The following is a 16,986-nucleotide window of genomic DNA, read 5'->3' as shown; positions in this document are numbered from 1 at the left end:
CACGTGACATTCGTCAAATGCCACTTCCTGGGTCAAAGAGTAAGTGAATATCAGGGTAATACAGCCTCAACGTGTCTTATCTTGACAGGCGATATGTCAAGGACTGGCTACGCACGCGTGGCTAGTCGACTTCTTCATGCTATTAACCACTCGGCTTAAAAGCTCGTCTACAATGTTGCGGTAAGGTCACACTTGCTATGGGGTATTATCTGAAATTTCCAGGATCCTGCGCCAAGGTATGATATTATACAGTCTCCTATCATTTTTCATCCAGCGAGCCTCATTTCAATCATCATCCTCCCACTCACTGCCACTCTCAGGCATTTTGCGTCTCCTTGCCCTTCCTCTTCCAGCCTCACTGATGATATCCGCTGCTAAGCCAAGAGCATCCTGAAATTCGTCCAGCAGACGGTCAAGCTCCCGCTGTATTGTATTGGGACTTGCGTCGCCAGACATAGCGGAAATACTGGGCGGTGCTGGTGTAGGTAGGTGGAAAGCACGAGACGTGGAATACCCGTTAAGACCTGTTCCACTGCTTCCAGAACCTTGGCTCGTACTTACGCTCGTCGACAGATTGTGAGTAGTCCTGGTGCTACCAGTTGAACTCTCCGACCCTCGACTTGCGCCACTGCCATTACCTCTAATATGACCTAGGTGTCGTGGTGATGATGGACCTCTAGGCGACCGCCGTGCAGAAACAGGAGTCGTGACAGTGCTCGAAGATCCATTAACAACAGGTCCTGGAAATCCGTTCTCGCTCATTCTTGCTGGACTACCTGCTTGATAGGCTGTATGTCCGTTCATATGTGGTGTAATAGTCATGCCAATATCCGGCCCGGGACTTGACATATCTGACGGTACCATCGTTCGTCCTCGGGAAGCATAGAAATCGCTGAGGCCAGGATCGTCGAACTCAGCATCGCCAGGTCCATCTTCTTCATATGGCAGTCTCTTGTCTAATGAGAAGGGATCGAAGTCAGTAGAGCTCATTGAGCTTTCGGAGTATGCCATGGAGAGGGATGTGCTAGGTCGTGAATAATCTTCATATACGTCCTGTACTTCCATGGTCGTGACTGGCATCGTGTGAGTACGGAGTAAAGGTGTTGGCCGCGCGTGTCTCCCTGGAGTTCTTTGACTTTCGTCGTCCTCGTCTGTTCCATCTCCAGCCTCGGCCATGGCTGATGTAAAGGACCACTCCATCGTTGCATGCTTCCTCGCCTTGTCCTGTTTTCTAGGACTGTCATGAAAGAGTTCCTCGTCCTCTGATGCCGTTGAAGGCTCGTCGGATGGTAAGGGTGGTTCGGCGACCTCGCTCATTGCTGCTGCAAAACTCCAGCCCATTGTATTCCGTTCCTGTGGCCGACTCGTTTGCATTGTGGGTGTGGTTTCGGCAGGCTCCTGTACTTGAGGAGTACTTGAGTCGCGTTTGCTTGTCCAGTCTTGTGCTGTAGGATCCGTCACTTCATCTGCTGAAGAAGAACGTTTCGCTGTCAGATCTTGTCTAGTATCCTCCTTTGGTCCTTTCGAGTCCGCACGCCTAGCACGGATCGTGGCTGCATCTGGAAGGATAAATGCTGGCTCCTCCTTGTGAGGTGTAGCAGCTGCGAAGGTCGTCTGTATGCTGCCATCACCCGTGCGAGGAGCAGCAACCGCATAGTCCTCTTCATCAAAGTCGCCAAGATCGATCGAGATCGATGCTATCGAGGTGGGTCTGTCATCTGCCATTGCTCTAAAAGGTAGATCTGACGTACGATTAGCTGGTTCTCGTATTGGTATGAAATCTCGCTTCTGCTTGTATTCATAAGCTGGTCCTTCGGGACTAAACAAGCTGGCTAATCCTTCACCACGCTGCACTCGTAGTTCAAAATTGGCTCGCTCAGTCGCAGTCACTGGTGTCCAGGGTGATAGGAGGCCTGCAGTGCCTGGCGCAGCTCTTGGCGTTATCTCTTCCTCCCCCAGCTCGAATTGAGCTAGGCTCGACAAGTCTGGTATCTCTAAAATTGTCGAAACTCTTTTCTCAAACTCTTGTGTCATGCTAAAATTCCATTCCTCTGTCATCGTGTTACCTAGATCATCCTGCATCTCCGATGCGGCGACTGCGCCCCCAGGCATAAAGAGTGACATTCTCTGTCCACCTCCAAATAGCCAGGCATAATATTGCTGCACCAATTCTGTTAAACACTTAGTCGGATATTTCTCTTCAGTGTCAGCAAGGTATTCATGCTGTAAAATATCGTGCATAGATGGTCGCGAGGCTGCATCTGGGTTCAATGCGAATTTCGTAAGAGACTTGAGCCCGTCGCTGAAGTCCAGACCTTCTTTGTTGGGCAGCTCGATCGACTGCTTCAACCTTCTCATCCGAACTTTGAGTTGCTGCCGTTCTCGGACGTCACTGTTTGGTGGTGTGCCTGTAGCGCATTCATATAGAGTACAGCCATAACCCCAGACATCTACCTCATCGTTGTATTCAGGCTTGTCGGCCCATAGTTCCGGTGGCATCCAATGCAGCGTACCCACAAAGGTACGCCTTTTGTCTGTTTGACCCTCGATGGCTGCCGCGATACCAAAGTCACAGAGTTCTAAACCACCACTTTCATGGATAAGTACATTTGCAGCTTTGACATCGCGATGCATGATGCCAGCTTGATGCAACCCCTTCAAGGCTTTTGCTAATTCCCGTGCGACCACAATCAAGTATTTTTCCTCGAGCCTATCTTTTGTCGCGCGCATAAGTGTTTTTACACTGCCACCAGGGCAATATTCACAAACCAACCACAACTGGCTGTGCACGGGCAACGCTTCGATCATCTGATTCAGATTCACTGCACCGCTTTCTTGCGCCCGTCGTAAGATTGCGATTTCTTTGTTGAAGTCTCGAATTTGCTCGTCTCGCATATCGCCAAAAGCCTGAAAGTCGGCTTCATCAATATCAAGCACTTTTATAGCGACGACCTTACCAGTTGCACCTTGTCTACCCTTGTAGACCCGACCGAAGCTACCTTTGCCAATCAACTCGTCGAAGGCATAGCCCGGTGGCTGCTGTCCAGTGCGGATACTTTTATCGATAATCGCTTTTTCTTGAACTTTTGCCAAACGTACGGCTTCTCGGCGGTGAGCTGTCATAGCTGCCGCAGATTCAGGTCTGAGAGACGACATTTTGATGAAGTGAGTAGCTCTGTCTGCTGGGTGTTGTCGGTAAGAGCCTGTATGTACTTCTTAGGCGACGATAACCCTCGTTGCGCCTGACAATGCGTAGTCCACCAAGGCTGAGATGAGACAGGCAAGTGCGGTCTGCTCGACTAGAAATGGCAGTTGTGCGAACCTTGTGCGCTATCTGCATATGCTGTGGCAAAGTGCCAAATCAGAATAGTGTTTTGGTGTAAGGTCGTTATCACCCTTCATGACTAGTCACGAGAGCCTTTGGCCGCCCTTGCTATCTGTTTATGCGACCATATGCATCATGTCCTTCGCTTCCACGAGCGTGTGATTGAAACCCAGCCGTAAAGGGTCCTGTAAGTAGCGCCAGGATTGACACTTTCAGGCGATGCTGGATCTGGTTTGTTTAGTAAGTATCTCAAACAATGAAGTGAAAAGGAGCCAAAAGTTCAGTTCGTGAAACAGTGCATTGATTTCACATGATTGGACAGAGGCAGGCTTTCCAGGCTCCGGAAGCAGTAAAGCTCATCGTTAATGGCTTGGCGGGATTGGGCAGGGGTCGAATTGTAGGAACAGTACTAGCAGCTAATTGCCGCTTTCGAGAGCGGATATGTACCCATCTCAGGCACACTGATCATGGTGCGCGTTGCGATCGTCCCTTGCAACCACAGAGTATACAATAGATCATGGCAGTACACCAGGCGCGCCTGATGAGATGCTTGAGAATATTGTGAAGCTGTGGTATCCTGCACCACATCATTGATCCCCTGTGTTTTATGTGCACCACGTGGATGCCGCCTATCAAATAGTGCGCTGACAGTCTGACACGCACATCTCGGGACCATCGAATTTATCCAGTAATCCTTTACACCCAGCAACTCAACAACTCGATTTTCTACGAAAATTTGGAAACAATGGCAAAGACGTGAATACTCTGCATCTGCATTGATTCAACTAAAACCCCCCACCAAGCCTCCGTCTGCCAACAATCGGCTTCTTCACAACACCGTTGCTTCCACTCTTCTTGACCACCGAGCTCATCTTCTTTCCGCGCCCAGCCAAGATACGTTCTTTCTCCTCTTCATCTCTCAACTTGGCCTCTTCTGCATCAGCCTCCAACTTCATCTGACGCTCAATATCCATTCTCTTGTTAAATTCGCCTTCAATCACTCGCTTCTCCCTAGTAGAGTACTCCTTGCTCTTCAAGCTATAGAAGACACCACCAAGATCCGCCAGCCAATACGGATCGACACTTGTGACACAGGACATGTATTCCTTGCTGGTGAGGATGAGTTCGTGGTAGATGACGTAGTCCGGTAGATAGCCTAGCCCATACAGAGCACTCGTGGGATGCAGTTGCACAGTAACAGATGTGCGCAGATTAATGTACTCACCTATACCTTTCACCTTCGCGGCCTGGTGGTAATATCCAGCACAGATACACCTTCTGACCACATCCCAATCTGTACCACAGCTCGTCAAAGTCATCTTTTGCTGGCCAACCATAATGTCATGTAATTGATCTCGAATCTCCTTTGCTCTTCTCAGTGCCTTCGGATGTAAGAAGTGTCGCACGCACCAGCCATCGCTATAGCCATTGCTCTTCCATTGTGTGTAAACATGCAACAGTGTCAGGTGGTCTGATTCCGGGACGAAGAACTTTTCTCTTGCTGCATCCGATTCTTCTTGACGCTCTTTGGGGCGGTAAAAGACGGAAGGTACACTAAGCATGCTCACGATGGTGAGGACCTCCTCACTGCACTCGTATGCTGGATCACAGGATGTTATCAGAATCTTAGCTAGGGACGGGTCCATTGGAAACGGGGTCATGCTTCGACCAATCTCTGTTAGATCACCGACATGATTAAGTGCTCCCAGAGCCCAAAGGTCGAAGAGGGACGTGGTGATCACATCTTGAGGTGGAGGATCCATAAAGTCGAAGTCAAGCAGGTTTCTGACACCGAGCGACTTCAGCAGGAGGACGGTATTGGCGAGATTGGTACGTTGTATTTCGGGTATGGTCTGAATATAGAACTCGTCCTTGAAAGCTTGCTCGGTATAAAGGTGATAAGCCTTGCCGGGCCCGGTACGACCAGCTCGACCAGCCCGTTGCGATGCATTGGCTTGAGAGATAGGTGTGATCTGGAGAGTGTCCATACCCATGCGTGGATTATAGACTTTGAGCTTCGAGAAGCCAGAATCCACAACGTACATGATGCCATCGACTGTAAGGGAGGTTTCTGCGATATTGGTAGCTACAACGACTTTTCGGACGCCTGGAGGAGCCCTATCGAAGATCTTCGCTTGTAGATCTGCAGGCATTTGAGAGTAGATAGGTAATACTAGTAACTTCGGAGGATCGTTGAGCTGTTGTAGGCGCTCTTCAATCAGTTCGCAAGTCACTTCGATGTCTTCCTGTCCAGTCATGAATACGAGTATGTCTCCCGCTGTCTGCGATACGTGGATTGCAAGGACTTGCTTGACCGCACTATCCACATAATCCTCACAGGGCGTCCTCGAGTATTGGATATCAACAGGAAACGTGCGGCCTGGAATCACAAACTCGGGTGCACCACCAAAGAAACGAGCAAAACGTTCAGAGTTCATCGTTGCAGAGGTCACAATAAGCTTCAGATCTCTTCTGCGCGCAATGACTTTCTTGATCAGGCCCATCAGGACATCAGTATTGAGGGCACGTTCGTGGGCTTCGTCCATAATGATGCATGAGTATTTGTCTAGATCTCGTTGAGTCAAGGACTCTCTAAGAAGTACACCATCGGTCATGTCTGGAAATCAATTAGTACTTGCGAAAACGCAATCATTACTCACGACTCACATTTAATCGAGGTCTCGTTGCTAGTGCAGTCCTCGAAACGGATAGCATAGCCAACGAGACCTCCTAATTTCACCTCCATCTCCTCACTGACACGCTTTGCCACACTCATTGCTGCTACTCTTCGAGGTTGTGTACATCCAATCAAGCCATTCTTAGCATACCCTTCCTCGTACAGAAACTGAGTCAATTGTGTAGTTTTTCCCGAACCAGTCTGGCCAACCACAATAATGACCTGGTTATCTCGGATCACACGCATAAGTTCTTCTCTTACTGCAAAGGCTGGCAAATATTCTCTCTGCTCTTTCAAAGTCTTGGTTCTGCTGAAAGCACTACCACCCTCATCTTTCTTGAGGTGACTAGCAAACTTGCTGTCGCTGGACTTCCCGTTTTCATTAGGTATCGCAGCGACACTGTCACCGTCGCCTTCACGAACGCCCATGATATTGCCTAGTGTAGTACCAGCAACAGTTGTAGCCTCTTGTGCCTGTTTCTGCCTTTCTTTCTGTTGCCGTTTTTCCTTGACCACTTTGCTGCCTTTCTTACTAAAAACTGCCATATCACTCTGCGCATCTCGGACTGCAGGCACAGGATCCAGCTGCTTGGTGAAAACAGTCTTTCCGTCCAAGAAGGGTGGTTTGAGATCATGAACCAACAGATGTACACGAGTCGAATCATCGTCATCTTCGAAGTCGGCGCCATGGTCCCGTCTTTGAGCGACACCAGAAGTAAGCATGCGATTAGTCTCCCAAGCATCAACCTCTCTTTGCTTTTGAGCAGCACGGGCAGTCATACGCTTGCCGAGCTTCTTGTTGGCTAGATCCTGCTCACGCTGCTTGTCTTGCCAAGAGACATCAGCACCGCCAAAAGGATTGTGCGACTCATCGCCAAAGGTGTGTCCGAAGTCGTCTCCCAGGTACCAATCTCGATCTAGAGCAGTTGAGTCCTCGTCCTGGATGAATGGTTCTGCTACGTCGAACTCAGATTGGCGAGGAGTGGAAGCGTATCGCTTTCCTCGTGGCGTCGACGATCGCGAGGAGGCATAGTGACCATTTGACTCGGTCTTGATCTTCGAGAGTCGTGTTAGTGAAGGAGCTAGGTCATCAGGTTGAGGAGTAGAGAACCTGCTGTCTTCAAGTTTACGCCTTTTGGGGCTTCTATCACGATCCATAGTTCAAGAGAGATTCCGGTGTTGCCCGTAGAATTGTGAGGTCGGGCATGACTATCATCGTGTCGTGCTCGGGTTGCGTGGAATCGAGTATACGAATTTTGGCGGTCGTCCTCCACCTTTCGTATTTTAGGCGTCAAGGCATCAGCATCGTGACTTCCTTCCAGTCATTTCAGAAACCAGCATTAACACTTTAATCTGTGTTCTCGTTCAGGCTGCTGATAGTATCTGCAAATATGGCTTCCGAGGTTGCTATGAAGAAGCAGCAGGGCAAGTATCTAGGATCTCAATTCTCACCTTACTAACTGGCGCAGACCTGCAAACGCAGTACCAGAACTACAAGTCCACTTTGCAGTCGCTAGCACAGAAAGTCGGAGAGATTGAGCAAGAAATCGAAGAGCACAAGTCAGTACGCGAAAAGGTGTATACAGAGACACGATACTGATCTCTTCCCAGGCTTGTCACTGAAAGTCTAGATCCATTGCCTGGTGATCGCAAGTGCTTTCGCCTGATCAATGGTGTTCTCGTGGAACGAACTGTGAAGGAAGTTCTGCCTGCCCTAAAGACGAATTCCGATGGTCTCAAGCAGGTACTGGACGAACTACTGAAACAGTACAAGAGCAAACAAACCGAGATGGACAAGTGGAAGAAGAAAAACAATGTTCAGGTCGTTCAGAACCCTTGAACAAGTCTGAAACACTCAGATTGTGCTACGGCGACCAGGTTTCGTGCTGTTATCCTCTCTACATGGAATCCGAGATGGGATGGAGTACCACTAACGACCACATGGCCACTGCTGTCCGGCGTCATACCAACACGGATTGCCACCAAGCTGCTTGCTGTGGTGGGAGAGTATGCTGGCCTTGGTATCATCCACGTGCGAGGCACTTCGCGGACAACACACAGAAAGTTCAGACACTTAGTAAAAGCCTTGGACGACTCGAAGTACTGGAAAACTTCAGACTACTCTTCAACAAGCTGACGATTGTCCACGAACGTTCCATTGTAGATATGTTGGTCGACGAGAAAGAGTCAAGAATGACCTGCAGCGAACGGCTCAGGGAGTCTCAACAGCTCAGATTCGGGGTACTAAGCTAGAAGTGATCAGGTCTTCGTAATGTTGAGCGAGAGAGTTACTCGTACGGAATTGGGACCATTTTCGGCATCCAGGCAGTACAGACGTGCCATGGCTCGTCTCGAGTTGTGACAGATGCAGTCGAACGAAAAGGGTTCTAACCATCATCGATATATGCAAGGCACCGATATTCCCGGTCGCCTTCCTGTACACGAAATCTCACATTCCGAGTTTACTGATCATCGTCAGCCTGTTCGAAATACTCCGTCTGACCACGATATCCTGGAAGACCTTCATACTGGTACGAGATCAGCATGTCTGACGTCGTTGATGCTTGAAAGACTCCGAACTATCGCACATCGACATGGTGCCATACAGCGAAGGCGCACATGGCAGTATGCTGCTTGCTAGACCAAAGGTCTGCCGTCGAAGAGGTGGAAACGGTTATCGGCCAAAGCGTGCTCGAGCCGAGCAATTCTGTTGGTCTACACTCATTTACCCATCCCGCGGTCCAGTGCACACTGCGCGCCTAAAGTGTGCAGTTTTGAGGAAGTGGTTGACGCCTGCAAACACGCTGGTAGGTCTATGAAGGTTCTTAAGGCATTATACTGTTTGATATGTAGATCCTTGCCGGTTTCTAAACTGGTTGTCTAATTCCACTCTGCCGGAGGTCCGATCATTTGGTTACTAAGCGGGTGTCGACACCATTATGGGTAATCACCATCTTCCTGTACTCATGGCTATTACCACAGGAATGGACTGCTTGCAATGTTCCAGGCGGGGAACGCAGAGACTCGTGACGAGCCATTAGCTGCACCACAAAGACACCGCTTTGAGGCACTGTCACTGCGTTTACAGTATTCACGACATCGAGATGTTGTGGTGAAAACTCCCCATGCACGTTGACAATACAGAGACATCGTAGTGGCTGGAAGAATACTGCCGCACACCATATCGTAACGCTAGCAGTTATTTACCTCACGTCTGGATACTCGCGTTCTCGCGTTAGTGCCGATACAGACGATTCGAACTCAACGTTGACTCGAGCTAACGCAGATCAGTTGTGGGAGTCTTTTCTATGCAAAGGTTCCTTAACAATAGCTGTTCGCTGTACTGCAAGTGTTGCAGTATTGTAGTGCTAGGCCCATTCTTGGGACATCGTCTCGTTCTGTGCAAGAGTAGCGCCGGCGACCACTTCGATACCCCTCGACCTGGCTCAGAATGTCGTCAATCGAGCAGCAATCAGCCCGCGACTGACGAATGGTGCAAGAATAGCCATCTAAGTCTGAGCACGTTTAGGCAACAGTTTTCCATCTATGCAATGGCATGTTCCCTGCAGCACTCTATTTGTCTGGTGCAAAACTTCATCGAGCCAGACCGCCAGAGCTTTTCGTAATGAAGCCTGACGGCATTCGAGATACACCTTCGTAAGTGATATCTCTGAACGAACCAACGAACCCATTAGGTTGGTGTGCTCTGCGTTTGTCTAAGACAAGCACTAGCGAAGACGATGCTTTTTGTAAGTGTGTGGCTCGAGCTCCAAGCTCACCAGCGAAATGTCTCATTTTGGCAGGGTCCGTCGAAGAACCACTCCGCAGCTACTGCAAGAGGAAAAGCTTATGCGCTAAATCTCATAATTCCACAGAACTGTCTTTTTCCGTCATTCACCTTTCCCTCTCAGAAATGCATCTACAGTATCGTGCATGCGTGGTCACTGTGTGGATTGATTGCAGGATGTGACGAGATACCTGACAAGTGCCACATGTGCAGCAAGGCTTCCATGCTCAAGCGAGGAGATCCAGGGCCATCGAGTTTCGGCTCCTACAAGTTCTCGAAATCTTCTCCTCCTGCTCGAGACGATTTGCCATAGATCCAGCTAGGCGACTGTGTCTGACACGGCAAGTGTCCCAGGTGGGTTAAGGTCATATCATGAGCCCGTGGCTGGTAAGCTAACCAATCTTACGTCTAGCCGGAGACGGCTATGTGCATAAGAGGACAACGGCGTGCATCAGCCGTGCCCTTGACACAAAATCCCAAACCCAATCAGAGGTCGAGACCCAGCAGTCATGCAGGCTGAGAGCAGAGTAGTCGCCACCACTACGTCGTCTGCTCAAGCCGCTATCTCCTTGGGAAGGTGTCTGCTGCTCACATCGAACTCCACCCACCCTGCGATCGCAGCAGCTGCATGCCGCCACTAAGGTACAGCTACAACATGGCCAGTCACGTCTGATCGCAACCACACAAGCCTTTTCTCGGCTGTCCTGCAACCTCGACTAATTCTCAGCGAAGTTCTTCAACTCTTTCTTCTCGTTGGTTTGAAGCTATAACGTGCCATCCAGGAAGTCGAAGCTGCCATCACAAATTCACTGTCTGCAACTCCACCGCTGTCTCTGCTGATCTTCAGAAACGATCAGTTCTCGAACCTGGTTCCACCACGGAGCAAGCCGTATTCGCCCTTTGGGAGAACCTACCTGCAGCTTGCATCATAAGCCTCCAGAAACCACGAATCAACCTCCGCTTGCTCGAATATCGTGAAGTTTGATGCAATATTGTCTTCAATCACCCACCTCAGGACAACTACAACCGGGGCCACCTTTGACACATACCATCACTCCTCAGTATCCCACATTCGCTTGAAAGAAATAATTACATTGCCAGAAGCTCACTTTGACTTCAGGATCAGTGTACCTGTGCCAGGTTCTCAGTCCGACCTGTAATCCAACGTACTTGGACCTACGTTCATCTCGGCTTCTTCGTCACTCGTTTCACGTTGAGTGCTCGGACCAGTCGACCATCAGACGTTTACATCGCTCATCTGTATCGAATTTGCATCGACAGATTCATACTCTGTCGGTCACCATTTACCTACTGAAGCGGTCTACCTTTCGATATACTCTGAAGTTACGTGCCTCGAACAGCCACAACGATGAAGTCATTCACCTTCACCATTGCGCTGGCTCTACTAGCGTCTAAGATTGCTGCAGCTCCCATCACGGTTGTTGCTGTCGCCGATTTTGCCACCAACGTCCTTATGACTTCGGGCGCTTCGCAATTCGCTTTGTGGGTACCGACTGATGGCAACGGCTATGGAACTTCTGGCCTAACATGTCTCAACATCCTTTCCTCCTCATATGGCTCATGCGATATCGCCTCCATTGATCAGATTGCTGCAGTCTCGGGTTACACGTGTATGTTCATGGGCAGCAACGGATGGTCAGGCAGCCAAAGTGGAACAAGTGACAGTGGATGGATTAGTGTTGCACCACCTCAAACCATCTCCGAGGTCGCCTGTTTCACCAGCTGATCGACAGCGCAGGCTGTCCAGACCGACCTGGCCGACTTCGATACAACGAACGGAACGTGCCAAGCCTTCAAGTTACACGAGGAGCACAGATAGAACATACAAAGCCACATTGATACGACGAAGATTCTCAATTACAACTTTTCTCAACACATTCGATCATTGAGCATCACCATTTTAGCATTCATCTGATTTTGACTGAGTTAGCATTGGTGTCGCGGTTTCAACAAGCAAAATTTGGGCAGGATTTATAGACACCCGGTGTGGTATGAGCTTCAAAGGATATAAGAGCTTGAGCAGAGGGATAGATCGACTGCAAGGACAAGAGAAAGGGACATATTTACCCCCCTCTATCTGCATCTGCATATGTATACGCACATACTGAACTTCTTGATTCATAGTCTGTCCGAGCTATTATATGCACAAAATCGAATACTCTTTTCTGAGATGAAACGGTACTCACATATCATTGTTCCTCTCTGCCGGTCCGTCTCCATATTCATTACAATGTCCTACTTCTACGTTGTACCCATCGTACTCAAGCCTCGCAGTGATCTCTTAACATCTATGTAATCTGTTACAATCTAGACGCCTCCGTTACACCCAACATAAGCCTCGTGACCCTCTCCAGCCCCTGAAGACGTGTTACAGCATGACATTCGTGCCACTCGATATTGTGCCCCGCCGGCCGTGAAGATCACCGCTACAGATCCGCCCAGCAGAGTACATACGCCGTGCCACATGCCAGAGCAACGTGTACCCCGCATGGCCATGTCACGTCGTGTTCAGGTATCTTCGCCATGTTCACTGCTGTAGTTTGCCCATGACACCACAGATCAAGTGTCAAGAAGATGTGAAAGATACACGAACTGGACCTGCAGCAGAGAAGGAATACAGAAGTGATGGATAATGTATGTTGTGCTACAATATCAAATGGTCTTGTCTCAGCGACGTGCGGATGTATACTGCGAAGTACCGTTTCCAACAGGTTCGTCGTTTCAAAGCAGACTGTCGGGGACGATGGTCATAGTTCTCGACATTGTTCTTGCAGGAGGCGCCTGAGTGCCGTCCCATCTTGCGAAGAGGTTACACCTTAACCCTCTTCCCACTCCCGCCATCCGTATCTTCACTCTCCCTCTTCATACTCCGGCCGTCCATAACGTCCCTTTCCTCCCTTGCCCGACTGCAAAACTCCTCAAAAGTGTTGCCTTCCTTGATCCACGTATCTTTCACTTCCCAAGTCCTCTTGTCCCATTCCTGAGCCTTCTGCTGCCATTCCTTGAAAGCACGATCGTTCTCAAATCTGTTCTTTTCGACAGTCTCCTTGTATGGACGTTGTGCCTCTTCTCCAAGCTCATTCCACATGCGGCCGATCTCGACGCGGACTCTGTCTCTTTCGTGCTTGTCCTTACCTGCTCTTCGGCCTGAAGCGGTAGTGGCGCCTTGGAATTTTGTCTTGACTTCGTCCCATTTCTCCATCTGGAACATGAGGTACGCGTTTACGTTGGACTTTTGAGGCTTGGGTGGTGGTGGACCGAGTTCGTCGTAGATGCGCACCCACATGGCTGCATCGTAGGCTTCGTTGAGCGACGTATCGATCTTCTCCTTCGCAGGTCGTGTGAATGTGCCGGCTGGGAGGACGGGGTCGCCTTTGCGAGCTGGCACTTTGATAAGGTGATCCTCTGCAGGTGTGAGGTCGATGGTAGCATTTGTCTTGTTAGACGTTGAGGTCGCTGCAGGCTCTTTGCGTGTCAGCTCTTTAGCAGGTACAAGTATCGGTGGAACTGCTATGGGGCCAGTCATGGTCTCGAGAATCTCGTTAGCTACTCGTAGACCTGACAGGTAAGCACCGTGAACGGTAGCAGGATAGTATCTACAAGTTGCTTCGCCAGCGAAGTGTAGGTTCGATATAGGTTCGGCGAGCATGTCGTAGTCCGCCGGTCGAGCTTCTTTAGCAACAAATGAATATGTGCCTCGAGCAAAACGATCCGAGCCCCAGCGGGTGACAACGCTCTCGAGGGGCATGGGCACGTTCGCCTCTCCGAAGCATGCGCGAAGCGAGCGCAAGCACTCCTCCACAAGCACATTGTCTGGTGTGCGTTCTGCCTCGAAAGCACTTTCGCCTGCCATTAGTGAGACCAGGCATGGGAGCCCAGTCGTCTTGATCGTGTTCCAGAAGAAGTAGAACTGACCTCTTCCTTCCTTGTAGTGTGTTTGATCAAAACCATTGCCATGACGATGCTGTCGAAGCAGACCAAACATGTCTCGATCAACGTCCCAAAATGGCTTGTCAAAGACCAGGATGAGTTTATTGAGTAAGCCAAACCCCATTCTGCGGATGGCGTCTCTCTTCCATTGTGGCAGAGGAGGCTCAAATTGTATGGTGTTTTCTTTCAGAACGCCCAGCGGAGCAGTGAAGACAACTTTGTCTGCCTCAAAGGATTCTCCATCTTCACAAATTATGGTTGCCCTACTCTTAGTCCCTGCACCACCATACCGAATGCTCTTCACAGGTTTGTTCGTGCGTACGTCGAGCTGGGTAGGGAAGTGATATAGGCCTCGTGGTAGCTGTTGGTAGCCACCTTTCACTTGAGAGTGCGGTCCGCTAAATTCGTGGCCAGTATCCTGGTCCCATCCTCGGAGGCTTAGCCTATCAACATTTGCTGCATTAGCGTACTCCAAATTCGCAAAATGCCAGTTCATCAGCCGCAGAGCGTATGGCTTGAGATCAAGAAATTTCTGGTACTGTTTGACACTTTCGTCCATGACAAGACCGAGTGACTGATTAAATTCCTCTGCGAGGCTGTCGATCTCGAGTGTCTCATGGAGCTCTGTGCTCTTTCGTAGCAGGAACCCAAATTCTTTTGCTGCTTGTGCTGCTGGTAATTGTGTCTTGCTTTCCATGCTGGTCTCAATTCGTTCTTCCGGATTGTCTTGCTTGGCTGCACGATGACCTGCACCTCTACGGCGAGATCGCTTGGTGATCAATTGATCAATGGTACCAGCAGCCGTAGCTTCTTCGTACTGTCTCAAGGTCAATGTGTCGTCTGTATCGGGCGGATCTCGACCTGCATCCATAGTTTCTCGTTCTCCAGATGCAGTTTTCTTAAAACTATTTTTCAGTCGATATGTTCCTGTTCGGTCTAGTATATCGTTGTATAGTTTCTCCATCATCACATCGTTGGCTCCGTTTACTGGCGTGCCATCAACATCGTAGAGCGTTGATAAATCTCGAAGAGAATGATAGTCGAGGCCGAGCTGTCCCCGAATGATTGCATCGAGCGGATTCCCACCTTCAAATCCTATAATGATGTGAGCGCCTGCTTCTGCTGTGGACCGATGGTCTGATGGCAGTAGAGAGGATCGCATGCTATTCAAAGGATGCGAGTATATCCGACCTCCAAGACGATTTCTACCTTCAAGCACAATGATGCGAGGAGTCGGATGATCTGGGTAGTGTTGAAAGAGATTTGTTAGTTGTCTCGCTGTGCACAAGCCTGCCATGCCGCCACCAACTACAACGACTGTCTCTCGTTGACTTGGTCGACCTCTGGTTTTGACAGTTTTTGAGATAGCAGGTGGCTCAACGCAGCCGAAGTTTATATAGCCTCTTCTGACAAGCCATTCCCATGCAAAGCACGCAAGTCGCGTCCAGCGTTCGTCTCGAGCGCATCCTATTGCTTCTTCGATGCTGACACTGACACCTGGATTACGTGTCCACAAGCGGAGGACGCCGTTTCGAATATTCAGATAGACTGTTACATGCTGCTGACAAAGCTTGTCTTGTAAGAGCTTCTGTTCTTCTTCGTGCAGTGCATATGGAGGCAGTCGAGATGCTTCAGCTGCAGCCACGCATTGACGAGCATACTCTGCAGGTGGCAATCTTGAAGGTATAGATGACTTGGCCTTGAAAGTGCCTGCAACACGACTGTGGATATATTTGCTTGGGCTCTCATAGTCCTTGGTGACTTGAGAAGCCTTTTTGGGCGTGGATGGTTTGATATCTTGCACAGAAGAGGCGCCGGATTGCGAAGTCATAGAGCTATTGGGCGAGTCTCGTGGTTCACTATTGGTCTTTAGACTTCTCAAAATGGTGTTTTGCTCGTCAGTAGAATCATCGTCGTCAACCTCCATTTTGATATTAATATTTTCCATTATGATGGATTGTGGGTTCGCATGGCTGAATATAAAAATTGGTTAGAATTGCCACAAGTCCAAAGACACTATCAAAAGGAGACAATACCAACCTTTTGTCACTTGTCAAATGCAAACCAGCATTGTGACCAGTCGCATTATCATTTGCCCAGAGGTTCTGAACGGCAATCGTGGTAGCGAAGCTCGTCATGTTCGATACCGAAAGGGGCGATCGATATTGATGTTGTCAATTGTCTCAAAATTTGTCCCTCTCCTCGCCCGATCAGACAATATGATAATCCATCAGTATACCCGAAGTAATTTTGGCTATCCTTGATGACCTTCTCATAAGGTTGTTTGGGGCTGAGCGTTGGTACCTGGGAGGTGTTTCGTGGTCGTGGAGAAAGTGCCGAAAAAAGCTATATATTGCAACAGCAAACGAACTGCAAGTTGAAAGGGTATGTACGTGATAGTCTCATACGACAATTGAGAGGTTTCAAGCGGTTTTGTCGTTGGCAAAAGGATATATGTGGTCTATCGATTCATGAGGTGAGGTTGCTGCTGGTGGCCCAGAGCATCGTTGTAGGTGCCGGTTTCCGCCACTAAAAGCTCGGCATTGGACCTACTCTTTCTGAACCTCATCCCTTCTCTCTACCATCATTTACTCTACCAAAGCTATAATTTGTGTCTGCGCAGAAGTTATTGATTATGTTCAGAGTAATCGACAATACTCAGAAGTGAACAAGAGGGCTGAATTGATAACACCGAGTCGCAGCCCAGCACGTCATGTCCGTGGTTCCGCACACATCAAATATGCTTCTCTACTTCTCAAGAGGTCGCAGTTGACAGCAACATCCAACTCAGCGTTCTACTTGGCCAGAAATATGTTATGAAAAGAGCAAGATACACGAAGCTTGGCTTTCGGTGATCTGTTGCCTGCATACTATGCTGCTTGACACCATCATATGCCTGAAGCATGAACCATCCAGAAGAATTGCGATAATGATAACGGTCGATGCCAGCTCACAAGTTTGTCCTTTCACCCCACAAAAACTCGAAACCCTTCCAGTCTGTCCCTCGCGCCTTGTTCTACATTGCAAATGCTGTTTAGCTAGATGCACCATATAAGATGAGGATGGGGGACTCTCAAGCTGTTACTTGATGTCTCTAATTCTTGCGGCGAATGAAGCAGCATTTGCTATAACGCTGACCAGTCAACGACTCTCATAACCACAAAGGTGAGGAGATCTTCGATACCGTGTCTTCGTACCTCCAGTCCGTTTATACCGTAGCCATGTAAGGTATTGCTGCGACCGATG

At 49.2% G+C, this 16,986-nt stretch overlaps 3 protein-coding genes across 3 annotated transcripts; all 3 read right to left on the bottom strand.

Moving 5' to 3' along the window:
* Positions 1 to 285: 285 nt before the first annotated feature.
* LTR64_004425 (uncharacterized protein) lies at positions 286 to 3,156 on the bottom strand (the record flags this gene model as incomplete). The annotated part of the gene is made up of 1 exon (XM_064898770.1): positions 286 to 3,156. One exon carries the CDS (start codon positions 3,154 to 3,156, stop codon positions 286 to 288), a length of 2,871 nt encoding a protein of 956 aa, XP_064754727.1.
* Positions 3,157 to 4,110: 954 nt separating this feature from the next.
* Positions 4,111 to 7,160, bottom strand: LTR64_004424 (uncharacterized protein; the record flags this gene model as incomplete). The annotated part of the gene is made up of 2 exons (XM_064898769.1): positions 4,111 to 5,942; positions 5,993 to 7,160. The coding sequence occupies 2 exons, from the start codon at positions 7,158 to 7,160 to the stop codon at positions 4,111 to 4,113; spliced, it is 3,000 nt and encodes a 999-aa protein (XP_064754726.1).
* A 5,459-nt stretch (positions 7,161 to 12,619) lies between these two features.
* LTR64_004423 (uncharacterized protein) lies at positions 12,620 to 15,878 on the bottom strand (the record flags this gene model as incomplete). Its single annotated transcript, XM_064898768.1, has 2 exons — positions 12,620 to 15,713; positions 15,781 to 15,878. The coding sequence occupies 2 exons, from the start codon at positions 15,876 to 15,878 to the stop codon at positions 12,620 to 12,622; spliced, it is 3,192 nt and encodes a 1,063-aa protein (XP_064754725.1).
* Between the last annotated feature and the right edge of the window lie 1,108 nt (positions 15,879 to 16,986).

The sequence above is a fragment of the Lithohypha guttulata genome, assembly GCF_036872675.1.
Source record: "Lithohypha guttulata strain CCFEE 5908 chromosome Unknown scaffold_3, whole genome shotgun sequence".
Taxonomy (NCBI): Eukaryota; Fungi; Ascomycota; class Eurotiomycetes; order Chaetothyriales; family Trichomeriaceae; genus Lithohypha; species Lithohypha guttulata.
The sequence above is the reverse complement of the archived record's forward strand: the minus strand, read 5'-3'. Positions and strand labels throughout refer to the sequence as shown.